This window comes from Mirounga angustirostris, unplaced genomic scaffold, assembly GCF_029215605.1.
Source record: "Mirounga angustirostris isolate CCGP_5_RB_7025 unplaced genomic scaffold, mMirAng1.0.hap1 SCAF_5, whole genome shotgun sequence".
Lineage (NCBI taxonomy): Eukaryota > Metazoa > Chordata > Mammalia > Carnivora > Phocidae > Mirounga > Mirounga angustirostris.
Genome location: NW_026991713.1, coordinates 16,732,903 through 16,759,704, shown reverse-complemented (window position 1 = coordinate 16,759,704; position 26,802 = coordinate 16,732,903). Strand labels below are relative to the sequence as shown.

Genomic DNA, 26,802 nt, shown 5'->3' with positions numbered 1-26,802 from the left:
TAAAAGATTTTATTTATTTATTTGACAGAGAGAGACACAGCGAGAGAGGGAACACAAGCAGAGGGAGTGGGAGAGGGAGAAGCAGGCCTCCCGCAGAGCAGGGAGCCCGATGTAGGGCTCGATCCCAGGACCCTGGGACCATGACCTGAGCCGAAGGCAGACGCTTAACGACTGAGCCACCCAGGCGCCCCATGGATAAATTGGGTTTGCTATGTATTTTTAAGTGACGGAGACTTTTGACTTTGAGACTCGAACAAAATATTAAAATCTTTTGAAGTGCGTAAAGTAAAAGGTATACACGGTCATGGTGAAGTGATGTTTTGAACAACCAACAATGTTTAATTGTTTCCTACTTTTCAGAAGGAAATGTTCTTCCTTACAGACCTCTAACCATTTATAATTACTTTTTTTGTCACTGAAACTGCATATAATACTTTTCTGAGAGCAAACCTTCCCCCCTTTTTCTTTTTTAGGAAGATACTTAAAATTATCATTCTTTATATAATCATCAAATCTTTAGTCTTATGTACTTTGTGGTGCTTTCATTCTACAAGAAGCGTTGTTACATTACCCCCATCTCTGCTTCTTCTAAGCCATTATGTTAATACATCAAGGCTATGTTTAAACAGTAAAAAGTCATTTTGGCAGGAATGGAGTGGTGCTAACAGGAATCAATGCTCTATCCCAGGGGCCTAGAAAGAATTAGATACCATTATAAATATTTGTTTAGCAAAGGGTAAGTCACACAACCATAAACACAACTTAAAGCAAATGGGATTTTGCCACTATCTGAATTGTTCTAGATAAAGTGTTTTTTTGCATAAATTCTCTAAGAGTAGAGATCTCCATCTGGTTAATTACAATCAATATATAGGTGAAGTGTGATTACAAGGTTGTAGTGAGGGTAATAATAATTTTTCTTCTGTTTATTAATTTTATGATTTTATACTTTTGCAGAACAAAGAGATATTCTACCTTTTATATACCTACGTATTCTGATAGTTTTCCAAGGGTTTCTAACAATTACACATTTTTTTTTCCCCCACTCTGAGAAGTTTTATGTTCGGGAGTCATGTTCTACCTGTCCTCGTTATAAGCTGATCATTAATATCATGCTCCCTTGCTTCTAAGATGCACATTTTCTTCCCTTTTAAAAAAAACAAAAAAACGGAGCCCATATTACAGTCACGCGTATACTGCATGTAGTTTCTGACGTCTTTGCCCACCCCCATTGTGCGTATTAAATAGACGGTACCCTTTAAAGGAGGGACATTTGAGAACAGAAGAAATGGTGTGCTGATTTCCTTTTGGAAGGTAACACCAGGCATCTGCCCAGGGCCCACTGGGATGCTAGGTGGTGATCCCAGCAGGGAAGCAGCTTTGAGGGTGCCTGGAGCCCGGAGCAATCAGGTGAAATGGATGGAGGGTTCCTGGTGGCTGATTAAAATCAGTATTCATTAGACAACATGTTGCTGTTTTGAAACTAGTTCCACGCACGTTTTTGTGCTTTGTCTTCTCAGCTGCCTTTACCTGCCCAGTATTAGAAACCGAAGCACTGATTTCGTGACCTTTGGATGAATGATCTGAGCAAGGACTCTGTGTGGGTCTTTGCCTTCCTGTTCCCTGCTGTTCTTTCCCTGCCACCCTGGGCCCCCCCTGAGATGAAGTGGGATGGCTTCTGTCCCCTCTGCTCTTGCTGTGGATTGTATTTGATGGCCCTTCATCTCTCTGCTGAGGACTCACTGTCCTCATTATGATCTCTGCTTTCTTCTCTCTGTAAGACTTTGCAGAATCAGAGTTTGTGATCCCTCTGGCTCTCCCATCCCCTGTCCACGACAAAACCCCGGAACGTTCTCCGTACTTTTCCCATGAACATGAAAATATGAAAATCAGGATATTACTTTCTTTCTAGACTTTCTTCCAGATTTTCATGCTTGTTTTGACTCTGAAATAAAATATTCATCTGCACAGGTTTTTTGTGTTACTAATCCTTTGCTTATCTTTTCCTATCAAAGTGCTCCTTTGTTCTTATGTTAAGAATTTTTTTTTCAATTTTAGGATTTTTGTTTTGTTTTGTTTTATGATCTCAGATTCCAAAGCATGCATTTATTTATTTATTTATTTTAGAGAGAGAGAGAGAGAGAGCATGAGCAGGAGGGGCAGAGGGAGAGGGAGAGAGAGAATCTCAAGTAGACTCTATGCTGAGCACAGAGCCCGATGTGGGGCTGGATCCCAGGACCCCAAGATCACGACCTGAGCTGAAACCAAGAGTCGGACACTCAACTGGTGGTGCCACCTAGGCGCCCCAAAGCAGTTTTTATTTATATAATTTTAATGATAGTTGTGACATAGAAATGTTAATCTTTCATAAAGAAAGGAATGAGGTTTGTTACAAAGTTAAGGTTTGGCCAGAGCCTTACAAGAATTTGTTTGAGGCATAGTGTTTATTATCTTTATCCTCTGTTTTGAATTTGCAGATTAACGGATCTTAAATTAATATCACCAGGGTACAGTTCTTGCAGTTTGGGCAATAACCTTTCCTGCAGGCTTATTTGCTTACTGTGTAGCACATCTTTCTTTCTTTTCACATTTCCGTGACTTGGGTAGAGGTTATTTTAATTCCCATTTCGTAGATATGGAAATTGAGATATTAATTTCTAATTAAATTTACTGCTAATAATAACAACTTAGTGAGCTGTTTTTATGTACCAGACTTCGTGCTAAGTGTTGACATGCATCTTTAAAAAAACAAATCTTCACAGTAACGTCAAATAACAAAAGACAAAACTGCAAGCTGCAAAATTACATATGGGCGTTTATTTGGGGTCTTAGGGATTGCAATCCAGGAGACGGGATTCAAACGAAGTTGAAAACGTGCTCTGGAGAGACAAAGGAGGTTAGAGTTTTTTAAGAAGAAAGAGAAGACTTACATAACTTGTTTTGAAGAAAAGGTGTTTGGCCCTGGTTTAAGTACAGTTACATTAAACTGTGTGATTGGTTGCTAGCACTCATGTTAGAGAGAAAGTCCGTTTATGTCCGTTATGACATAAATAGATGCCTTGGCTTTTAGCTGAGTTCAGCAAAAAGAATTCTGAGAATTTGGGGCAGAAGATGTGCATGAGCCCCGCCTCCTTAGTGTCCTCCCAGCTCCATTTTCAATAACTCTCTTAGCAGTGGTCATTTCATTTATTCTCTCTGTTGCACATTGACTTTTGAAAAAGGTACTCTTATTATCCTCATTTGACACAAGTGAGGGAAGTGAGGTTTTAAGAGGTTAAAAGACAATTAATGCTATGTACCTACTAAAGATGGAACCAAGGTCTGTGTTGCTCAGATGAGGATAGTGGGAGGAGGAAGTGTGGAAATGGGACCAAACATGTGTGGCAGAGAATCTGTGATGAATGATAGGAATGGGGTCTGAAAGAGACGGGTTGTTTTTGGCATGTGGGTGGGAAGCAGGGACAAGGGGAGGGGCTCAGTAGCAAATAGGAGCAGAGTTAGAAATGCATGTAACTCCCTTTGGAGCTAGGCTGGTATCCTTGAGACTTCTAATTGAGGATATCACCTCCCTCTGTCTTGTTACGTCACTTCGCTTTGTGGCTAGTGCATTGTGTGACTTAGAACAAGGCCATGTGGACACCAGCTTAGAAGGCGTGTGACTTAGAAATGAAAATACTTCCCGACTCTGTCAGTTTATCTGTAAAATGAAGGGATTGGATTAGGTGATCTGTAAAATCCCTTCCAGAACCGACACCTTATAATTTATAGGAATTGTTAAAAATGGCAAAATAAATTCAAAACATAAGATTTGAATGTAATGGTTTTCCTACTCTTTTTTCTTTCTTCCTTTTGAAATGATCTTTTTAAAAGGCATGTTTTCAACTTGTCTTTTCTAGAACTTTATTTTAGATGGGTATTGGGCTTCACATTTTTGTCTTAATTCTAGCACAATAATGCAAAACCTTTTTTTCCCCCCTAGGCCCTGCAGGAGCAGCTAAAGATGTGTAAGTAGTTAATATTATGATTTTCTAAACTCTTTTTGAGGAAGATGCTGTTTTTCATGATTGTGCCCTTTCGATAGATGTAGGTATGCCTGAAAAGATATGGGAATACATGCTATATTATGCAAAAATCAAGATTAGCATCTAGTTTATAACTAAACTGCTATTTGAAGAATATCATTGTGTTATTACTTATTCTGTTATTATTTATTCTGCCTTTCAGTTGCCCTAGCACTGTAACTCAGAACTTTAAGAGAGGGAAATGTTTAATTGTGCTTCCTTCCCAACTTGTGCTGAGATTTTTTTCTAATTGAAAGCAAGTAGGTATGGGAGAATTAATTAAGCACGTAGCTCCTGTGACTATGTGTTAGGGTGAGTCAGTGGGGAGAGGCTGGGGCAAGCATGTACCAAACACACATTGAATTGTTTTAAAGTTGATGATTGGATATTTGAGTGAATGTATATGACCATTCAACCTAGTCAAACCACAGGACATTTAATCAAGGGGCAGGTATCCCCCAAGGAGATGTTTCTGGAGCTCAGGAGCCCTTCCAGTATTTCCATCATGCCCCTTCTCTGCATCTTTCCACACCTCATCTAGAACAGTAGGGACATTGCAGTAGTTCACTATTTAAGAGTGTTTGTGGTTACTCCGTGGAGAGTGGATGGACCCCTGCCCCACCCACCCACAGTCGGTTTGGATGTTAGGACTGATGGTCACACACACACACACACACACACACACACACACCAAGGAGGGCACGAAGATTTCTTACTCACATAAAAGTGAAGGAAGGGGAGGCGGGAGTGGCTTTGGTTTTTATTGCAGTTGGGAGTGAGGCTGGTCGAGGGCTTCTGTGCATGGGAGAGGTTTGCATAGTTTTATCTTCCCCACCAGCACAAAGGAAGGCATTCCCCAGCTTTCTAATCAGCTTGCACTGATGTGAGGCAGAAGGGGGAGTGGTTGGACTTGAAAGCTGTCAGTGGTCAAACATCAAAAATAGAGTCAGATTTATTATTATTATTATAATAAAGAGGAATTAGAGAAGATGAGAATGGGATTATAAGGTTTTTCAGGAGTTAAATATATATTTTCTATGGGACTTTAGGTACCCAAGAAGCAATATACATTGTTTCAAACTCCTGGTTGCACTGTTTGAGTTTATTACCAAAACATGTAGCAATAACCAGTTCAGCATCCTTACCCTATTTCTTTCATTGCAGTATCTGGGTCTCTCCTTTCCATTTCTATACATTATTGCCAGATTAATTTCCTCAAGCACTCCCCTGCCCTTGTAGGACCTCTGCTCAAAAACTTGTAATTATTCTCCATTGCCTGCTGGACCGAGCCCAGAATCCTTTGGGAACAGGAAGGCCATTTATGTTTTTAGCTTTTCTCTGACGGACTCTGCATGAGGTGGAAGGAAGCACTGCAGTGGGAGTGAGCAAGGCCGAGGATGAGAAGTGAGCTGACATGCTGCACTGAGACCTCTCACAGGGCCCAAACTGACCTCCCATGTTCTGCCTCAGTTTCTGCTATTTCCTGTGCCTGGAATGGCCTTTTTCTCAATTCTGTTTGTAAAAAAATCTTAGCTATTCTTCAGGGCTTCTGTCTTGTTCTTTGCAAGAAGAATTTCTTGGATCTCTCAATTGGATAGAATGTCTTTTTCTTCTGAACTTTTCGAGCATTTTGGACCGTTCTTATGACACATCATATGGGGCTTATATTGTAGTTATTTATCTTCTTGTCCCTCTTGGGCAGTGAGGGAAGTGAAATATCTTACTCATCTGAAGGTCTCCCATAGTTACAGTATCGTGTTTTGAACGTGGTGTTTAATGAACAGTTGCTGAGGAATCCCATCATTTCTATTCAAGGAGAGATTGATGTCTTGACTTCTTTCTTTTAGAGGCATGGACATTTCTAATAAAATTTCGTGATGCCATTGTCAACAAAATTAACTATTCCACGATGGGAGATGCCACTTAATTACTTTTTGAAATCCTGAATTCTCTGGATTTAAATTTTCTGTGACTATATATACCTCATTGTATGTCCTAGGAAGATATAATTTTATTTAATACTTGACCCTTTTAGAAATAAATGTAGTAAACAAGAAAAGTTAAAAGAATATTATAGTATTATTTTTCCTTGCACAAAAGTATATTCAAACATGTTCCTTTTTTAGGTAGAAGGTATAGATTTATAAATCTTGATTATGAGTGAACAAGGTGCTAAGAAATTAAGACAATTTAAACTTTTTATTATGAAGATCTAAAAATTTCTTTTCTAATCTAGAGAGACTGATTCGAAACCAAAAGAAGTGGCCAAAATCACATAATGGGTGCTAAGAAGTACAGAATTTCAAATAGGGCAGCCACCATATTATACAGGCAACATAAGTCTTTTGTGGGGAGTGGGAATTATGGTTATTTTTAGGAGAGAGAAATACTGTAGTTACTCTCTTAATATAACAAAAAATCCATTCTCTAGGGAAGGTTTGTGATTTTTACTCTCTCTCTCCTCTTTCCTGTTTATTTGCCAATTTTCTACAGGCAAGAAGCCAGGATACAATAACAGATAAAATGACACTTCTGCCCTTAAGTAGGTTAGTGTCTACTGGGGACCAAAATACAGTGTGACAAGTGCCATTTATTGACATAGTCAGAATTTAATGCCGGTTTGGGTCTTGATGGATGAATAAGAGTTCGTGCAGAGAAGGGAAGAATGGCAGCCCAGAGCAGAGGAAAGAGCATGACAAGAGGCTCATGGGTGTAAGAGAACCTCAACTCTCCTGCAGGGAGCCTGTTGGTTTGTTCTGGAGTCCATGGCGCGTGCTCTGCAGAGATGAAGGATGAGGCCAAGGGGCTGGAGCTGGCTTGTGAAGGGCCTTTGGTGCCAGACCAGTAATTCCACTCGATATTGCACGCATTCAAGAACCATTAGGAATTTTAAGGTGGGGGGGAGGCGACGATTATATTTGCGCTTTAGGGTGCTAAGTCCCAAAGCAGCGTGGTATGTGAGGTGGGGGAAGGGTGGAGGCACAGGGAGGGAAGGCCGTGAGGCCACCAGAGGGGCAGACCGCGGACAGTAGCAATGGGAGAGAGAAGAGCCGATGAGTTCAAAGTATGCTTGGAATATGATCAAGATTTGTTGAATGACAGAATGGGGAAGGAAAGGAGAGGAAAATCTAAGGATCATGCTGCGATTTCAAATCTGAGCTGAGGGAAGGGATGGCCGTTAATCCAAAGAGGTCAGCCGGGCTAATGGGGGAAGAAAAACCACTGGGCACCTGGGGGACTGTAGTTTCCATCGAGGGATGTGAGTAGTAATTGGGTGAAAGTGGAAGTGGGCAAGGAGCGGGGAGGTGGTATGTGGCCTCTCTTCTTACAATGTTTGCTAGTAAGGGAGGGAAGGGTGTTAGCAGGTTAAAGATGGAGATGGGCAGAAGTGCTGAATCACTGTATTGTGCACCTGAAACTCATATTACACCGTATGCTAACTAACTGGAATTTACGTAGAAACTTTTTAAAAAGTTAAAAAAAAAAAAAGAGGAAGCATTTAAAAAAATATATTTCTGTTAGAAAAGGAATACCTAGGGGGCACCTGGGTGGCTCAGTCGTTAGGTGTCTGCCTTCGGCTCAGGTCATGATTCCCGGGTCCTGGGATCGAGTCCCGCATTGGGCTCCCTGCTCGGCAGGAAGCCTGCTTCTCGCTCTCCCACTCCCCCTGCTTGTGTTCCTGCTCTCGCTATCTCTCTCTGTCAAATAAATAAGTAAAATCTTTAAAGAAAAAAAAAAAAAGGAATACCTAGAAAATTTGAAAAATATTTTTTGAAGAAAGAAAACATCAGCTCTTATCTACCACCAGAGACAGCCACCATTAACATTTTACATGCTTTTCTTCCGTTTCTTCATTTCTTCTGTTTCTGCACCGTTGGGTGCATGGATGATCTTGTGTATGGAAGTTTGTTTTGCTTTTTCTGTTTGTTTATTTATTTATTTATTTATTTATTTTATTAACATATAATGTATTACTTGTTTCAGGGGTAGAGGTCTGTGATTCATCAGTCTTACACACACACCTGTGGACTCCGGGGTAGGAATCAGTGGAGTGAGACGTGCTGGGGGTGGCTTGGGGAGGGGGTCATCTTTGAGGAGGGGGATCTGTGATGGAAGTGAATCCCAGAACAGGTGGGAAGGCTCAACAACTTAGGAGGTTAACCTTAGAAACTTGAGATGAGGAGGGAAGTAGGGGTGAAGATTCACAGGCACACCCCCTGTTTTATTGCACCCCGTTTTATTGCGCTCTGCGGATAATGCATTTTTTAAAGATTGAAGTTCTGTGTCCGCCCTGCGTCAGGCAAGTCTGTTGGAGCCATTTTTCTTTCTTTTTTTTTTTTTTAATTTTATTTATTTTATTTTTTATGTTGGAGCCATTTTTCCAACAGCGTTTGCTCACTTCCTGTCTGTGTCATATTTGGGTAATCTCATAATATTTCAGACTTTTTCATTGTTAGGTTTGTTATGGTGATCTGTGATCAGTGATCATGACTTGCTGAAAGTTCAGATGATTGTTTGCATTTTTTTAGCAATAATGTATTTTTTAATTAAGGTATATACATTGTTTTTGTAGACATAATGTTATTGCACACTTAATAAACTATAGTATAGTGTAGTTATAAAAACATAATTTTTATATGCACTGAAAAACCAAAAAATTCATGTGACTCGCTTTATTCCTTTTATGGCTGTTGTTTGGAACCTAGCCTGCATTATCTCTGAGGTATGCTTGTATAGAAATTGAATCACCACAACACAGACTCATGCATATCAGCAAGTGAGTCTTTCTTATTCTCTCTTCCTCTGTCTCTTCAAAATTAAATCACAGTTCTGTAACATGCAAAACAAAATAGACATGAATTCAGTGTGACGACATTTGGCTGCTTTCACAAACCTGGAAAAATCAACCATTTTATTTCAGTGAATTATCTTAGCTATTTGGCACAAATAGGTTGCTTTGGGATATTTTTGGTTGGAAATGGCAGAAGTCCAGCTTAAACTGGCCTAAACAAACAAACAAAAAGGAATTTATTGGCATGTGTAATGGAAAAGCTCCAGGGGTTTGGCCCCAGGCACAGCTGGATCCAGGTGATCAAATGACGGAAGAAACTCATTTCTGCTTTCTTGTTTTGAGCTCCATTTTTAGGAAGCTTTCCCCAAGTGGTAATGGAGATGGTCATCTCTTAGCAGCTTAATAACTCCTGTGGAAAAAGAGCTTTTCTTTCCCAGTAGTGTGATCAAAAGTCCTGGGGCTAGGGCTCTCCCTGCCACAACATGAGGTCATGTGCCTCCCTCTGAATCAACCAATGAGCCAGGGGAACGTGGGTTTCTCATTGGCCAGGCCTGGGTCACATGCCCACCACTGGAGCCAACCAGCACCATTAGCTCCACCTGACCAGGTGGTCAAAGTTTGGGAGAGTGGCTAAAGACAAATCCGGATGCTGTTACCCAAATGGAAGGCACTTAAAACTGGGCAGGCAGCAACAAAGTATGTTCTGCAGTAGGTCAATTTTCATGTTATTAAAAGAATTTCTTTATTTAAATTTTAAGCAATATTTATGGGACTATTACAAACATGTTTTGGTAAGAACAGTATGAAATTAGTTGACACGAATTTAATGTTTGCTGTTGAAAATAAAAGATCATAGCCACTCAGTTTAAACAAGGTAAATCAAATATGTCTTTCACTTAAAACTTGTATGGTGACATTTCATAAAGATTCCTTTCTTACAAAGCAGTTCTATTGTTATGGAAGGTAGTGACTATAGAGAAGAATATCTCAGAATGAATGAACAAAACACATTGAAGCACCGCCTTTTACATAAAATGAAATTATGAGTCTTTCATCTTGAGTGTCCTTGGAATCCTTTATGGATTTCTCATGCCCATGCACCTGTCAGCTGAGCCCTCTTTAGTGCTCCTTACAAATCTGAGGGTATCTGATGGGCTTACTCCTCCTCCTGAAGTAGCAGGGAGGTTGAGGAGGATGCTGTGGAAATAGCATTGAAAAAGCATGTGTTTTGGAAGCAGGGAGACCTGCATTTGAACTTCCTACCACCATTTACCAGCTGTGTGATATTGTGTCCTCAGTAATCTTGGCCATAAAATTGGGATAATAATAAGTGTACAGGGCAACCATCTTCATCCTTATCATCATCATTCTGTTACTAGAGCTCCCCTTTTTTGAGGACCGCATGCCATATAGTGATTATGCGTTATCTCATTCTGTACCCACGACAATCTGATGGAGATAGTAATGCTGTTTCATTTTACAAGCGAGGCTATGGGGCACAGAGAGGTTAAGTAACTGCCCAAGGGTTTTGATAATTATTAGTACAGTATATTTAGTATCCTGGGATAATACTTGGCATTATGCTTTCCTGCTGCCCATAAATAGTAGCTAGGATTATTAGATGTTTTAAGTGTCATTGAAAAGACTTGGCAGAGGCTCTGTCATGAATAGGACAGTAGAAGAACCAGTGCATAGCTGAAGTTAAGAAATACACAGTCCCATTGTTGGTCTATCAGTACATGGTCAGATTCTCCTTAGGTAGGGCCAGTGCAGTAGGAACAGAAAGAGAGAAAACAGATGGGTGCATTCATCCCGGGACAGAGAGAGATGGGTGGTGACCAGCAAGTGTTGCCAAAATGCTGGCTGCAAGGCACATGCTAGAGACGGGGAGCCCTACGAGGCTGAGGAATGGAGAGAGGGGGAGGGTGGCTGGACTGGAGGCTTCTTAGGATGGATGCGGGGAGGGGAAGAGCGGAAGGATGATTCCCCCCCCTTCTAGGGAGTGAGATTGTCTACTGTAAAATGTCAGAGGTGAAGTAGTTCCAGGAACTAATAAGCTCCTCAGAGCAGTCATGGGAGTGAGTTATTAGCGTAGCGATACAAGTTGTTGGAATAGAGTAAGTCAGCAAAATGTGAAGCAAAGCTTAATTGGGTGATTTTCACGGAATTTAAAGTGATCCAAGGTAATGATGGTTCAGAAGAAAACCTTTGGGTCAGGGCCAAAAATCTTTAGGGTGTTTGGGGCTGCAGTCGCAGGGTTCCAATGCCCAGAGGAGAGGGTTTGAGTGAAGGTGAAATCGGTCCCATTTGAAAGCGCTCTGTGGGGAGGTTGGGAGCCTGCTGGCTTCATCTTCTGTTTGGAGACACTGGGATATTTTGAGCAAAGTGATACCATGAAGAAAAGCAAATTTTCTTAAGGTAAGGAGGTGGAGAGAACATTCCTGTCTTTAGCAAAATGATGCTTCTACAGCCAATGCCAAAATAATCCTGAGCACTGTGTGCTTCTTAGAAGGAGAGCAGAAGGAGGGTAGGGAAATTGCAAATTGACTCTTGATCCATTGCCTCCAGACAAAGAGTTAATGTTATTCGTATTTTCCACTAATACGTTCTGGAAGAAAGAAAGGCACCCATATTGGCCAAGGGGCTCATACAAGGAGAGAGATTTAAAGATAACTGTCCAAAGGAATTTTGGAATTTTGAAGAAATGAATGAGATTACATAGAGTCCAAAATAGTCAATGATAAAATATTAATCCTGTCCAAAATCATATGTAATTAAGTGGTAGAATTGCTTGAAATCACCCTAAAAAAGCAGAAGCCATCATAAGAACATATTATAAAGAAAATTAAATGATTATACTTTATCCGGAGAGCTGTAGTGTCCAGGAAATAAACATTATGAATTAATAAGCCTATTCCAAAATATTATTGTGAATGGCATCTAAAAATAATTAGAGCTACGCACGTGGTCTCCAGAGGTTTCCATATTAAATTTTATTGTTTGCAAATCAAAATAAGTTTGGCCTCTTTAGTGATACTGCAAATATGGAAAAAGAAAAGACTGCACGCCGCTTTTCTACTTCTTAGATTATCACTAATATTTAGAATGTTTTTTTTGATAAATAAGTAAAAAATAAATCATTTCTTTGCCACAAAACTGTGTTCATTCTGAAAGGCCAGGGAAATGAGAACTTTGTGAGTTTTAAGGCAAGCTGTAGCCAGGCTGAAACAGGAGATGCTAATTGGAGTGGCCGGCTGCTGGCTAATATTTATCATCTGTATTTGTTCTTGAAAGTGCACATAATGTATCAGTGCCATGGTTCCATTATTTTACCAAGCAAATACAGTGACAAAAATATTTTGACTACCAGGTATTACTGAGGAAGAAAAAGCAGTGGCTTATATTTTATAGAGTAACTCTAAATAAGGTTTCTCTTCATTAAAGTGATGGTTACTGATAAGATGAAAATCACGGTAGAATAACCTAAAAGGTTGAAGTGTTCTCTTTGGGTATTTGGTTTTAAACAGGCATTCACAACTGTATTCATGCAAGAAGGATAGGCAGAAGGGAGCCAGCCTGCCCCAAAGAGCAACCACAGACACATAGCTGGTTTGGAGGCAGCTCCGTTTCTGGAATCTTGACTTTAAAGAAGTCAGCGCTTATTTATGTTTAGAGAGGAATTCAGTCTCTCTGGTTCATTTAGGAAAGGTCTACACAGCTGGTGTGAAGCAGATGGGCGTGCAGTTACCTAGAGATTCTGGATCAGCGTAGACATTCCATCTGAGAAGGCTTGCAAGAGCACCATGTCGGTGCTAGGGAGTTCACAGGAAGTAGGCTGGAAGTATTTGATGGAAATGCTGAGCTCGAAGAAAGCAGTTGTGAAACCTGAAGTTAAGCTTAGTTGCGGTGGTTGCCATTGGTCGGTTGGTTTTTTGCTTTTTTTCTTCTTCTTTTTCTGACATGCCTGTGAGAGGGCCATGGGTTGGGTCAATTTTGGTGAGATAGATACCACCAAAGAGTCTACTGCTCTGCAAGGGTGTGTCATTTTAAACTATCAACTGAGGATTTATCTTTTCACCCATCTCCAAAGTGGGGGAAATCTGTTGACTTGTGGTCCACCCTCAGTAACACTTGTCTCTGCAAACGTTGGTGGTGGTGCCATGGCCAAGAACCTGAGTCAGAGTCTGTGAGCATGTCCTCTTACTCTATGAAATCATCATGAGCCTCAAGGGGTGGCTTTACCCTCGACACATGCTTTCCCTGTGAATATCTAGTCTTTGATAAAAGAAGCTAAATCTTTGCCAACAAAAGGAGACCCAATTTTAATGAAATGCCCACTGTATTTCTTAAACCTGATCCAAAATTGTTCATACATAAGCCACATGTTGGTTAGAAAGGTTCTTGGGGCTTAAAAGGTTTTCCTCATAAGATGGGATGTGAGCTTATGATTAAGACGATTTTATTGTTAATATTTTTTTCCCCAAGATTATATCACTTTCCACACATTTTCATATGCTGTGTATGATCATAAAGAAAATACTGTCTCGATACCAGAGAAAGTCACTTAGCAGCAGGCTTTCAGCCCTGCTCCCTCTGGAGAAAACAAGTGCATCCCGTAAGGGTGCTCTGTAGTGTGGCTTACACGTAGCCAGAAGGTGGAGTGCATACTTGTTAAAATTAATTTGAGTCTGTTAGCACTACTTTGCTCCTTTGCTCTTGGCATTACAGAAGTAAGTCTTCCTTCTAAGACTGGTCCTGGGCACAGCTGCGAAATGGACCCTGTTTATATCTGAACCCCAGCTCCTACTTCTAGCCCCTTCCCTCCGGTCGCCTTCCATTCTCTCTCATGTGCCTCCCCGCCTCACTGAGACCGGGGCCCATGTGACTGATAATCGAGAACTTGAAATTATAACTTGAGCCAGTAAATGAAACTGTATTTAAATCTTGGCCTTTCCAGACCCTTAAACTTATTCAAGTAGGTGTTTGCTTACACTACTGAATAAAAGGAGTCTACTTCCTCTTCACATTTTTCCTTCCCTCCCATTACTCTTTACTGAGTTGGGGAAACGGCGAATGAAGGGGGCTGTGACTTTCTTGTCTTGTTGCTTTGGGGCATTGAAACTGTGTCAAATGGAAGGGCTTTTCCTCTTAGTTGTTTTAGATTCTGTTCCACACTGTAGGGAGCACTCTGTAGCTTTTTAGTCCCTGGCTTGGCTAGAGATGGCTGTTTTAGCTTCTGGTTCTCACTCCTCATGCGAGGGCACTAGAATGGCCTAAATTAGAATTGAGGTGAAACGAAGCTGACTTACTTTCCCCATCTTTGCCAGCCAGAAACTTCCAGTTTTCCCAGGAGTGCCTTTGGGAGAGGGGTGGGCCAGCTGGGTGGGGAGGCGTAGAGTTGGGTCCCCTCGCCTGGGGAGGTGGCTTTGTTAGGTGACCCTTATGCTCCAGACCTACTCCAGCCACCGCTTCCTGCCTCTAGATACACAGATAGAGTCAGAGCTCCGTGTGCTTCCATGGGACAGACACACACAGTCTGACCTGAAAGGAGTGAGCCTATATTGCAAAGTAATTGCAGGATTTTGTAGTTTATACTACCAGGAACCGAAGGCATGTGTGTGGAAATGGGATTCTAAGGGTGGGAGACCAAATAGGAAGGAGTATATGTACTGAGTTAGATTGAATGTATTGATAGTGTTCTGGATTTAATCCTTTAGGTGCATGGAGGGGACTCTAACAGGTTAATTATCCTGGTTGGGGACCCTCAGACACAGTGAGCTTACACTCTAACCAGGGGCGGAGTAGGCTAGAACTTTTGTGGGATGCTGGGGAGGAAGGAGTCCAAAGGCTAAAGGAGAAGAGGATATTGGTGTGAATTTTTCAAGTATGACCTGCTCCCCACTGCAGAGGATACCCCCTCCACTAAGGCTTTGAGAAATTTGAGGAATGCATAGTGAGAGGGGGTCCCTGATAAACTCTAAGGTGGTCCTCTGTAAGGGGGCTGTGACAGAGGAGTCACTGCCCGAGATGGGCTCTTTATCTCACCGGGCAGGACGGGATCCCAGAGGGCAGGATCACATTTCTACTGAGTGGCAGAACTTAACCACTTGAGACAAGGTAGGCACGCTTGCCATCATGGACAGAGTTGGGATGAAGGGGCACAATGGCTCATCCTGGAAGGAACTTTGATGATGGCTGGTTGATTACGGTTTCCCTAGGGATAAATTAGAAGGACAGCCTTCTATTTTTTTTTAAGATTTTATTTACTTATTAGAGAGACAGAGAGTGAGCACGAGCAGAAGGAGAAGCAGGTTCCCCGCTGAGCAGGGAGCCCGATGCGGGCTCGATCCCAGGACCCTGGGATCATGACCTGAGCCGAAGGCAGATGCTTAACTGACTGAGCCACCCAGGCACCTCTGAAGGACAGCCTTCTAAAGGTTCATTTTCTCCCTCTCTGTATTTTTATAAGAGGAGAACTTCTGGTCTGTAACCAGAAACCTAACTCGAGTCACCACAGTGGAAAGGCATACCCACTTAACCCAGTTTCCAGACCCAAGTCAGACTCCCAGTGATTGAGGCCACGTTGCCTTGAGGGAACTTTCAACACTGCCTCCCGTAGGTACTGTAGATATTTCTCCACGTCTTCCTCAAAGGGACTTGTGTCCATTTACTAGAGCAATTGTGTCCAGAGCAAAAGGAAGGACCTGAACTTTTTAGCGCTTTCTAGATACCAGGTCTGAATTGATGTTAATATCTGAGGACCCAAAATGCCTGTGGCCCACCAGTCCATGGGTGGGCTTATGATAGTCAGGACATTTGGCTGCTGTTCAAATTATACTGTGCCCAGTAGTCTGGAGACCCATGCTTGGTTATTCCCTCAGTTCTTGAATTCATAATCAGAGGAGATGTATTTGGCAATTGGCAGAAGCCACCCATTGGTCCCTTGACCTGTGAAGTAATGGCTGTCATGGTAGGAAGGGCCAAGTAGAAGCCCATAGAATTTTCCTTCCCTACCAGAATAATAAAGAAAAAGGCATACAGCATCTCTAGGGGGGAGTTGGAGAAATTAGTGCTGACACCAAAGACTTGAAAAAATGGAAGCGCGGAGAAACTTCACACATCCCCATTTAACTTGCCTGGGTGGCCCGTGCAGAAGGCAGCTTTATTTCAGAGAGTGACTTTGATTATTGTAAACTTCATGAAGGGGTGATTTTAGCTGCTATTCAAGGTGTGTCTTTATTGAAAATAATCAACATAGCCTCCAGCTCCTGTTAGGCAACCTTTGGTCTGGCAGGTACTTTCTTTCTGAACCACTTTGCAGGGATTACAGAAGCAGGTTGCTTTTACCTGGCATGGCCGACAGTTTACATCCCTGTCTTACCTCTGTTCCATAGATCCCCCTGCTCCCTCTCATCCTTTGTTCTGCAATATCCTGATCTTACTGATATCCCTCAGCACGGCAGGCTGGTCCAGTACATTGACCTGATAAACAGCAAGGGACAAGTACTTTAGATGCTTCAGTAAGACGTCTTCAATCCAGGAGGTGGGAGATAAACCCCATTCTTGCTACCAAGTAATGTATCGGTTAGTGTCCAGATAGAGAAGAGAAAAACACATTAACTACCCTAACAGAGAGAATTCGCTATGAGGAATTAGTTAAGGGGGTCTGGGAGGATTGTGGATGTACGGAAGCGAGACTGAGAGATCAGGGGTGGTAAAAGCAGGAAGCGGCTACCACACCTCAGGCTGGAGTGACAAAGGAGAGAGGATGGGGGTATGAACATCTAGGAGTTGGAGGAGAAGGAGAAGGGACCCAGACTTCTGAAGCGCACCGCCAGGTCGGGGCTGTCACGTCTGAATTTTGTTATCCAGGGCTTGTTCTGGAAACGAACCAGCGGCTGCGGTGATGCAGACTGGGGCAGCAAGCAAAGCTGGAAAGAGCCGTCTTCCTACTGTCTTGCTTCCCTCTTAAGTGGGGTGATAAAAATTGGAGAGATCCAGCTTGGGAGATGGGGTGTTTCTCTGATACACCTGAATGTGGGCTCACAGTTTATGGAGTGGGAGTTGGAATCACGCAAACTGGTCACCTAGCTGTGTCACCTTGGGCCATGCTACTCAACCTTTCAGAGCCTCAGCTTTTCATCTTTAAAATGTGGCTGGGGCGCCGGCGTGCCTCAGTTGGTTAAGCGTCTGACTCTTGATTTCAGCTCAGGTCATGATCTCCGGGTCCTGGGATCAAGCCCCACATCGGGCTCCAGGCTCAGTTCGGAGTCTGCTTGGAACTCTCTCTCCCCATCGTCTTCTGCCCCTCCCCCCTCTCACACGAGCTCGCTCTCTCAAATAAATAAATAAAAGTTCTTAAAAATGTGGCTCATCCCCGCCGTGCAGGATTGTGATGAGGATTGAAGGAAACCGTATAACAGCACTAGCGTGTGCCTGATCAGTTCCCCAGGAGGCTGTGAGGACGAGGTGATGCTCAGAGCTTTTGCAGGAGTGGTGTGGAGGCAGTCCCCAGGTCAGGAGCAGCTACCAGGCTGGTTTGTCACTGGCAGTGTTTTTAGTTTTCCATCTTCCTATTTGAGAGGCAAGTGACGAATTGGAGTGTGGAGCATGGTTTTTGGTGTCAGATGGGGTCTAAATGTCAGTCTTACATATTGGTCTTGCATATTTCTTAATTACGTGGCTCTGTGGACCTATTTTCCCAGGTCTAAACTCTCAGAGCTGTTGTGAGAAATTGCAGTGATGCCCATGAAGTGTCCTGCCCTGTATCTAACACGCAGGAGAGACTCAGTGATGCTGCTGTTTTTACCCATGTGGTCTTCGTATTGTAGAGTAATTGTTTGTGGAAGGAACGGGTAAAGCAGCAGTCTCATATGTGGGGGGCATATATACAAAGGCAAGCATTGTAACTTATTTGAAGGCTTAAAAGAATAGACATCCAATAAGTCTTCATAAATGGTATTGGTAACGATTTAGTAATATGTCTGAAGCTTAATTTATTATCCAATGAATATGGTGGCTATATTATAATTTCCTGCAAGTTAGATGTACAAGGTTGTTGATGAATTTTATAATGGAGAACACAGAGTGGGTTTCAGGGTATTGAATACTTTATAAGAGATAGTAGATTAAAAATAGTTTACTGTTTTCCTACATTTGGGGGAGTTAAAATATATTTTAAAGCCTTTAGTATATCATTAAGCAGAATTAGGCAAGGGGAGAAAGAATTAAAATAAACAGAGTTGGATATGAAAAGAACAGCTGTGCCAGAAAATGAGACATTGTATGTGTCCAAAACTACCAGTTACATGCAGCTTCAGAAACAATGTCATGATGGCATTAGCCATTTGGGACTGAGGTAGACAGTTCTAATATACTCCAATGAGTTAGTCACCATCATTTTCCTGTTATCTATACTAACAGGTTATAAATCCATTTTAATTAAAAGTAGTGGACAACACTTTGTGATACTACTTCAATAAGCATAACCCCATTTCTAATACATTATGGCTTTGACACCTTTGAATTAAAAAACGATCCAACTTTAGCAGGAGATGAAGGAAATTGACTATTATCTGGTGAATTTAGGTTGTGTGCTCAATTTGGATAAATCAGATCTCAAGATGGATTTTGCACTCTATCAGAATATTAGCTGTGGGCACGGCCAGTGTTCAACGGATGATTTCCAAATCTACACCTCCCTTCTTTATAGGCTGGAGACTTTCCTGACGGATGCAATGAAGTAAAATCTCCTGTACATATACATTGGAAACATTCACAGCTTTTAAATGGGTGAAACCATGACTAGACAATCCCTAAAATTAGAAGATTCAGTGAAGCTGTTTAGATGTTTTTTTTTTTTTCTTTCTTTCTTCTTGGCTGAAGCCCTTTAGAATTACATGTTGGGTTCAGCCAGATACATTTGGATCTTGGGGTTTTTTTCTTTAAGAAAAGTAACTCATGTATGCTAACTAGTGCTTGAAGGAAAGTTTCCTGATCCTTTTAGAAATATGCCAAGGAATATCAGTAGAATATGAGTTCCTCTCATGCAAGGAAAGAGGCTGTGCATTTTAAAATAGTGATTCCCTCTAAAAATTTCCTTTAAACATTTCCTCCTCTGTGCAGATCATGTATAAAATGGCTTTTTTTTTTTTTTTTTTTTTTTTTTAGATAGGAGGAAGTCAAATGGATATGAACTCTTCTGCACTAAAGAAATCTTTTATACCTCGAGTGGTGCCACTGAGTGGCATGAGGCTCACAGAATCATAGTCCCCAAGGACCGGAGGGGACCTTGGGAATCATCTGGTTGACCACCTTATTTTACAGATGAGATGCAGGCAAGCAGTTTGCCCACAGCCTCTCTGTGCTGATGGCATGCCCATGACAAGAAACCAGGCTTCCTGATGCCAAGTTAATGTGCCTTTTGCAATCTCGGTGGCCCTCCATATGTCCTTTTTTTAGCACTTGGACTTTTTGGCATTTGCTGAATTTGCACATTTTGTTAAGTAGAAAATGACTAATTTTTTTAATGCATGAATAATTGAGGTAGAAACAATAGTGTGTTACAAAAATATTTGATGACAGAACTTGAACAAAATTGATTCTCAGTTAATAGCCCTCTTTTACTCATAATAAAAAATGAAGTGTCTGACTATGTGACCAAATGGCTTATAGCAAATATTTTTGGCCTTTTAGAACAGAAGAATCTATAACGGAAGATGACAAGAGGAGGTATGTTTGACATTGAAGCTGGCTTTAATTTGAATAATTTTGGCCATCTTCATGGATTAATTTAACGAATGGATGTAATTTAACATTGTATGTAGTACATTACCAATAACATAGATTACACCCGGACAACTTCTGGCACAGAGAATACAGGTAGGAGCGTGTGATCTGAAAAAGGACTTGCTCAGGGTTCATAATCTTTGCCTTCACGCAAGCTTGGGTTTTGTCCTGTGCTCATGGCCTGTGCTGGTTTCTGTCCTGTGGCCTTTGGATGTGCTGTTCTCCCTAACGGATGACTTCGTTCATTCTCCCTGCCCACTCCACTCTCCCTCTCCTTCTCTGGTGGACTGCACCCTACTCTCATTACTCCTTAGCTCTCTCTCCGCTCCTTTTATGTTTGTATCTACCTCCAGGGAAATGTTCTGTGTGTCCATAGCACCTATTACCACATTGACCACTATGAATTCTTGATGAATATTGACTGATTAACTGTAACATGTTACTCTGTGGATATTTATTACTGTACTAAATTATAAAAAAATCCCAATCTCTTTTCCTCTTTCTCATTCCAAGTTAAATATCTAAAAATTCTACTCACTCAACTTAGCTTTCTTTTTTCATATAGAGCTTCTTTAACATAGAAAAAATTATATTTCCAAGGGCAGTAATGTTCCAAATTCTACTTTTGAAAAGTCATGAGTTATTTTAATAGTTCTATAATTGTTGGCAGTACTCCATGCTTCTATCACTTTCTGCAAATATAGAGTATCATTGATATTGGTCTGATTTTTCTCTCTCTGCTTCTTTTCATTAAGAAACTATGGAGGGGTATATGTAGGTCTACCATCTGAAGCTGTCAATATGGTATCCAATCAAACAAAGACTATACGAAAAAGTAAGTAAAATCATGAGATTTACTTTCTCTAAATATTTATCTTTTTGTTTTTTGAAAAAAAATATAAAATTTATATTTCAGCTTGCCTGACTCAACCTACATATTACTCAGTTGCAGTTAACCATGTAGAAAAACCATTATCTGTTCACTGTAATCATTTGTTGAAATTGCCACCTACATGATGAGAGTAGTTCCAGAGCAAAATTTAGCTTCTATTTGTGGCTATGTTCCATGGATGAAAAAAGTTTTTCTCCATGGATAATTTAAATTTATTGTTAATTTCAGTGACGATCGGTATGACAATGAAAGCAAATGTTTCAGTAAGTTTATGGAGTTTTTGTAGAAATAAAGGTAAATTCTTATAACATATTCCTGTAATATACAGATAACAGTCTGAGGATTACAGGAAAATCAACTGCGTATTGTATAATTAAATGAAGTGAGGCCCCTTTTTGTTTCAACAAGTAGTAATTGTGGGGCTAATGTCATTTTGATAATAGACACAGACAACAACAGCCTCAGAGCTAGCTTCTTGCTTAAATGTGTGGCTCGTGGTAAGAATGCTGGTTTACCAACCACTGTACAGTTGTCTGATGCATAGTTTTAAAGGACTGTTAATATGTTTTATTTACACACAGGCTATACTACCTTATTTGTAACATACCGTAGCTCTTGTTCCTCATTGCTGTTTCTCTGCATTCTGATCTGGACTAGCAAATACATATAAGTCACTACTACTTGTCATTTATTAGGAAACCAGATATGTTCTTTATAATCCAAATATTTAACTTTTCTTAATTTTCTCTTTAAGATTAGAAGAAAATATCATGACTCCATAATCAAGAGGTACTGTATTTTTCTAAATAATTGTACGTATTTAGCCTTGATGATGAATGAACTACAAATATTGTTGCTAGCTGTTTCTAAGAAATCTTGGACTTCAAGATTAAGAGGGGTCTCATCTTGTGGTTAAATCTGTGAAATGGAGCATGTTATGTTATAAAGGGGTCTTTGATAATTAGGTCAACTTTCTTTGCATTTAATTTATTTTTCATTTCATTTTGTTTCAAATGCAACCTAATTCATTTAATAAGAACAAGCTAAGTGTTTGCCTAAAACATGAAGGTTTCACTCTTCATTGCCAAAAGCTGAGGGGCTAAGACTTTGGAAATGACAAATAGGGAGAGACCAGAGAGGCTGGGACTGGCAAATAAGTTAGGATCAATATTAAGTGTTGGCAATAGCCAGGGGTCAGTTAATATACAGAGAGGAGATGTAGCTGTACCAAATGAGATGGGCAGTCATCCTTATACAGAAATGTAGTTATGCAGGAAGGAATAGTAAAGCCACAGACCAAACTCGGTTGGGTATTATAAAACATGTTCAATGTACACAGAAGAAACCATTGTCTGAAAGATGATGCACTGTGGACCTGGTGTCCTGGTGAAGAGCTTGGAGGTAGAATTATCCTAAGACAAGAACAAGGACAGGAAAAAACAAGCTTTCCTTTATTAACCCTCTGTGTGCCAGTTTCTAAAAGATCCTGTGCAGCATTTCCACAGAGGCAGAAAGTCTCAGTTCATCTGGTCCAAGGACGGACATGACTCTTGGATCCCCACTGCGTCTCGGTCTTGCTGACTGACATCTGGCCTCTTCTGAATGTCCTGTGATCAGGAATGCCCTATCTCCTGAGATAGCCCATTCTCTTTTGGGAGTCAGACAACCTTGGATTTGAATTCAGGCTCTTTCACTTACTAGCGGGGCAAGTTACTTCCCCCTTGTAGCCTCCATTTTATAATCTGTAAAATGGCACCAGAGCTTAGCTTGAAGGGTGTTGTTAGGATTCAATATGAAATAAAGGGCAGTTGCAGTGACTGTTGTTTTCATCGTCATGCTATTCTGTTTTGTATCGAGAATCCAGCCTTTGGCAGACCCAAAGCAAAACTGACTTGATGTTGACTTGATACCCACTTCTTGCTCAAGGCCAGTTACTGGATTTGGGTGTTTGGGATGGGGAGGGGGTCACAGAATAAGCTTACGGGTGGAGACTAACTTTTCCCGCTGGGGGAGAGGGACACAGAGACTGTAAGCAGTGTCTTCCTGACAAGAGATACCACAATCTTGGGTAGCCATTTTTTGAAGACAATCTCCTCAAGGTGAAAGCATTATGGAGCTTTATTCCCTAGGGCCCATGACCACATTATAGAGTGTTGAGTTTCTCTTTGGGAATTTGCTGGAGATTTTCTATTTCTAGTATTTTTAAGAGTTCTAACCCTCTAGGTTCCCTGCCGGTTTTCCACTGTACAGAAGTACATTTGTTATTTGCATCAAATAGGAAAGATAATCTAGTTGAAAACAAGCATATGTTACCCTCCTGAAAGTAGGTTGTATTTCAAAAAGCATGAGAATAGAGTGGAAAGAGGTGCCATGTAGATAGGTATCAGGAGGTGTGGTAACTCCATCACTAACGTAGGACCTCAGAGGAATCCCTAACCTTCTCTCAGGCTTTCTCAAATTCAGTTTTCTCATGGGATGGTTGGACAAGATGGTTGTTCCACTTTGTGTGTGGATCTCAAATTCCCTGATAACAATTTAGCAATCTTGCTGGTAAACCAGCCTGCAACTTGAGACTGCTAGCTAAAATATCTCTTTATTCTCATGAGTATAAACCTATTTTATTGCTATCCCTGTCCCTTTGAATTGTCTGAAAAGTGTTCTCAGTTGAAAGGCTCTTCTTTTTCCAGAGTTACTAAGCATCCACTCAGGTACTTGACATGTCTGAGCTCATGGCTCTCTGGGCTTAAGTTATTGGTCAGAGAGGTGCCTGGGTGGCTCAGTCAGTTAAGCAACTGCCTTTGGCTCAGGTCATGATCTCAGGGTCCTGGGACTGAGTCCCACATCGGGCTCCCTGCTCAGCGGGGAGCCTGCTTCTCCCTCTCCCTCTGCTATTCCCCCTGCTTGTGCTCTGTCTCAAATAAATAGATAAATAAAATCTTTTTAAAAAAGTTATTGGGCAGAAACCCCAAGGAGAAGACTGTCCTTTGCAGAGGAAGCTATTCTATGGAGAGGACTGGAGACACTTTTTTTGACCTAACATGCCAAATCTCTTGAAATAATGCCACTGAACTCCCTTAATGACTGGAGTTCAAAGTTCTTTTGGTGACTTTTTGAAAGAAATTGAGGAATGATTTCAGAATCTCTTACAATACTTATATCACGGTACAAACGTGTAGTTTCTTCTACGGATGACTCTCAGGTGAGCGTTATGCCCACCTAGATGTGTGGAGCATCCCTGGGCAGGGAGGAGCTGAAGTGGTGCTCTCAGATGCTTGTGGAGGGACTGGCTGGAGCAGGTTCCCCTGGGAGAGCTGGAGAGAGGGTGGATGTCTACCCCTCTCCCAGCAGGGGCTGACCCAGTAGGGGAGTCTGTCTTTAATTTGGCTGAGCAGTCTGTCTTTAATTTGGATGATGTTGATGTGCAGCTTGGTCTGGGCATTATCATGCCATATTTTATTTTATTTTTTAATTTTTTAAAATATTTTAAAAAAATTTATCTGTCAGAGAGAGGGAGAGAGTACAAGCAGGGGGAGTGGCAGGCAGAGGGAGAAGCGGGCTCCCCGCTGAGCAAGGAGTCCGATGCAGGACTCATTCCCAGGACCCTGGGATCATGACCTGAGCCGAAGGCAGATGCTTAAACGACTGAGCCACCTAGGTGTCCCTATCACGTCATATTTTAATTCTAAGTTTATCAGTCTCTTTCCCCATGGCTCTTCCTCTCTTTATATAAAGTGTCATCAGTTCTTAGCTCTGTGTTGGCCGCTTATTCAGTCTTAAGTATCGAGTGAACCTTGAATGTGTGTTTTACTGAAAAGAAAATCAGTAAATAATTCGTAGGCTGAAAGCTGATTTTTTTTTTTCTAAGTTGTCCTTTGTTAAGCTTGCTAACTCTTTTCCCTCTTGCTGTTGTTGTCTTCACAGCTTGCTCATTAAGATTTGGAAGGAATTGCACTCCATGGGCCGTCGTGACGTGCACAGAAATTTCTAAGGAAATTCTAACTAGTCGCTCGCTCCGCCTCCACTCCCCACCCAAATTCTCAAGTCTGTAGTTGAAACCATGGGTACATGTTGAATGCTGTGGTACTAGAAAGGAATCAGGTAAACAATACATAGGTATATGGAACTTTCTGGGGTTCTGCTAAGAAAGACAAGTGGACAAACCACTAGTGTCTGGAGCCAGCCTGCTGTATCTGGCGGCATTTTCTCCCTGGCCATTCAACACAGCTCATGAAAATCATGTCTTTTCACTGATACTTTTTTGATAGTTTTTATATAATGAAATCTGTATTCTATTTATAACTTCAGCTAAGAAAGCACTATAAATGAACTCCCTAAAGTAATATATTTGTGGGTTACCTTTCACTATTTCTACGTTACATTAATTTTTAGCTGTAAAATGGTTAAATTGATTCTTACTGTTCTCTGTTTCCCTTTTTTACTTTTTGGTTTTCAGCTTTCTGTAAGTGTCAGAGAATGTCTTCCGTTAGGAACGATGTATGACCTTTCAATGTTGAAAAATAAGCTCCTGAAATTTGCATGCCCTACACACGTTTTGATTAACTTTCCATTTTCTTTGGTCGAAGGCTGATGTCACCACAAATCCCTTGCAGTCATTGATTCTCTCATTCTCCTTTGTGGGATCCCAGCATCCCATCATGTTAATCCTATACTGTTTTCAAGGACTTGTGACTGATGGTTAAGGGTATTTGGAAAGCTCTTAATTTGAGGATGACCACGTGTAGCCATTTAGTACTGCAATGTAGATTACTCAATTTACCAATATATTTCAACAATTAAAACATTTTTATTCCTCTTTACCTGGATTTCTTGTTTTTTAAAAGGTCACTTTCAAAGAAGTCACACATGGCATTGTGGAATATAGATACTATATCAGTATATATAGCTAATGAATAAATAGGTTACCATGAAAAACCAAAGTTTTTCATAAGAAGGAAAAGATTATCTTATAAATCTGGTCCATATGACAGCCAACGGGATATCAAATTGGTAAAACGTCAAAGGTGATTTTCTGAGCAGGTGGTGAGAGCTGAGCCTTGGCTCTTGCCTGGAGAGGTTGCTGGCTGTACCTGGGGATGTGACAAGGCATGGGGCCAGCTCCACGGAGAAAGTAAAGCAAACCTAGGAGGTCTGCTTGGTCCTACTAGCTGTTGTCAATATTTTATTAAGAAAGTTTATCGGGAAGAGGTTCAAGATGGCGAGAGAAAAGGATCCTAGTCTCATCTCCTCCCACAGACACAAAATCTACAGCTACATGTGAAATAGTTCCCTCTGAAAAGGACCTGCAGGCTAGCTGAACAGCAGCTCCACAACAAAGGATAAAAGGGCCATATTGAGATGGGTGGGAGGGGCAGAGGCATGGTCTTGCAAGAAAGCCCAGCCTCGGCACAGAGACCAGCAACTGGGAGGGATCTCATTAATACAGAGCTTGTCCCTGAGGAGTGAGAGGTTTTTGCTCCACATCAGACACCCCAGCGCTTGGGAAGTGCATCAGAGGGATGAGCCCCCAAAGCACCTAGACCTTGAAAACCACAGGGCTTACGGCCAGGGGAACCACAGGGCTTTAGGGAATGGAAAATCCCCTCTTAAAGAGCTCACGTACAGACCCACTTATCCCAGGACCCAGCACAAAAGTAAGTTTGAAAGATACCCAGAACATATGCTTAGGAGACTCATTTGTTAATCTTAGAGCATCTGCCAAAGAGACAGGAACCTGTTGGGACTCTCGGAGACAGAGGTGCTGGCCAGACACGATTTTTGCATTCTCCTTCTGCCTTGTTGGGACTAGTGCTGGGGGGTGGTCACCATTTTTGTACACCCGGCCCTCCCTGCCCCGGCCTGCTAGCTCTGGTGGAAGTATCCTGCCCCCGTGTGCCACAGCCAAGGGTGAGTACCTTCCCCCATGGCCCACCCCGCCAGCCACAGGGTATGTGCCACCCACACCAGGGGCACCCCTTGAGCCCCTGGCTCCGATGGCCAAGGAGGATTGTGCTTCTGGAACCCCTGAGCCTGAAACAGACAGTCCTTGACGGGTTACCACCCCCAGGCCACTGCACAAACAGCAGACTGAAACACACCCTCAGCATTCATGTGAAAGAGGCATATTTTCTTGTCCTGGAGCTTCAGCCTGAGGGACAGACTTCAGGTTGGCCATATATCCTAGGCCACAGAGGCGCCCCAAGGGAAGATGGGCAGGGAGATAGCCGTATTAGTGCTCTCCCTTGGCCACATAGCAGCTCACTGATACCTCC

At 41.6% G+C, this 26,802-nt stretch overlaps 1 protein-coding gene across 1 annotated transcript in view; it reads left to right on the top strand.

Moving 5' to 3' along the window:
* Positions 1–25,350, top strand: part of CUNH12orf75 (chromosome unknown C12orf75 homolog) — a 32,030-nt gene extending 6,680 nt beyond the window's left edge. Inside the window, exons 2-5 of the mRNA XM_064590238.1 lie at positions 19,549–19,584; positions 20,397–20,476; positions 21,288–21,322; positions 24,455–25,350. Coding sequence (XP_064446308.1) covers positions 19,549–19,584; positions 20,397–20,476; positions 21,288–21,292 — 121 coding nt within the window. The 3' untranslated portion in view covers positions 21,293–21,322; positions 24,455–25,350. The remainder of the gene's footprint in view (positions 1–19,548; positions 19,585–20,396; positions 20,477–21,287; positions 21,323–24,454) is intronic.
* Positions 25,351–26,802: the final 1,452 nt, after the last annotated feature.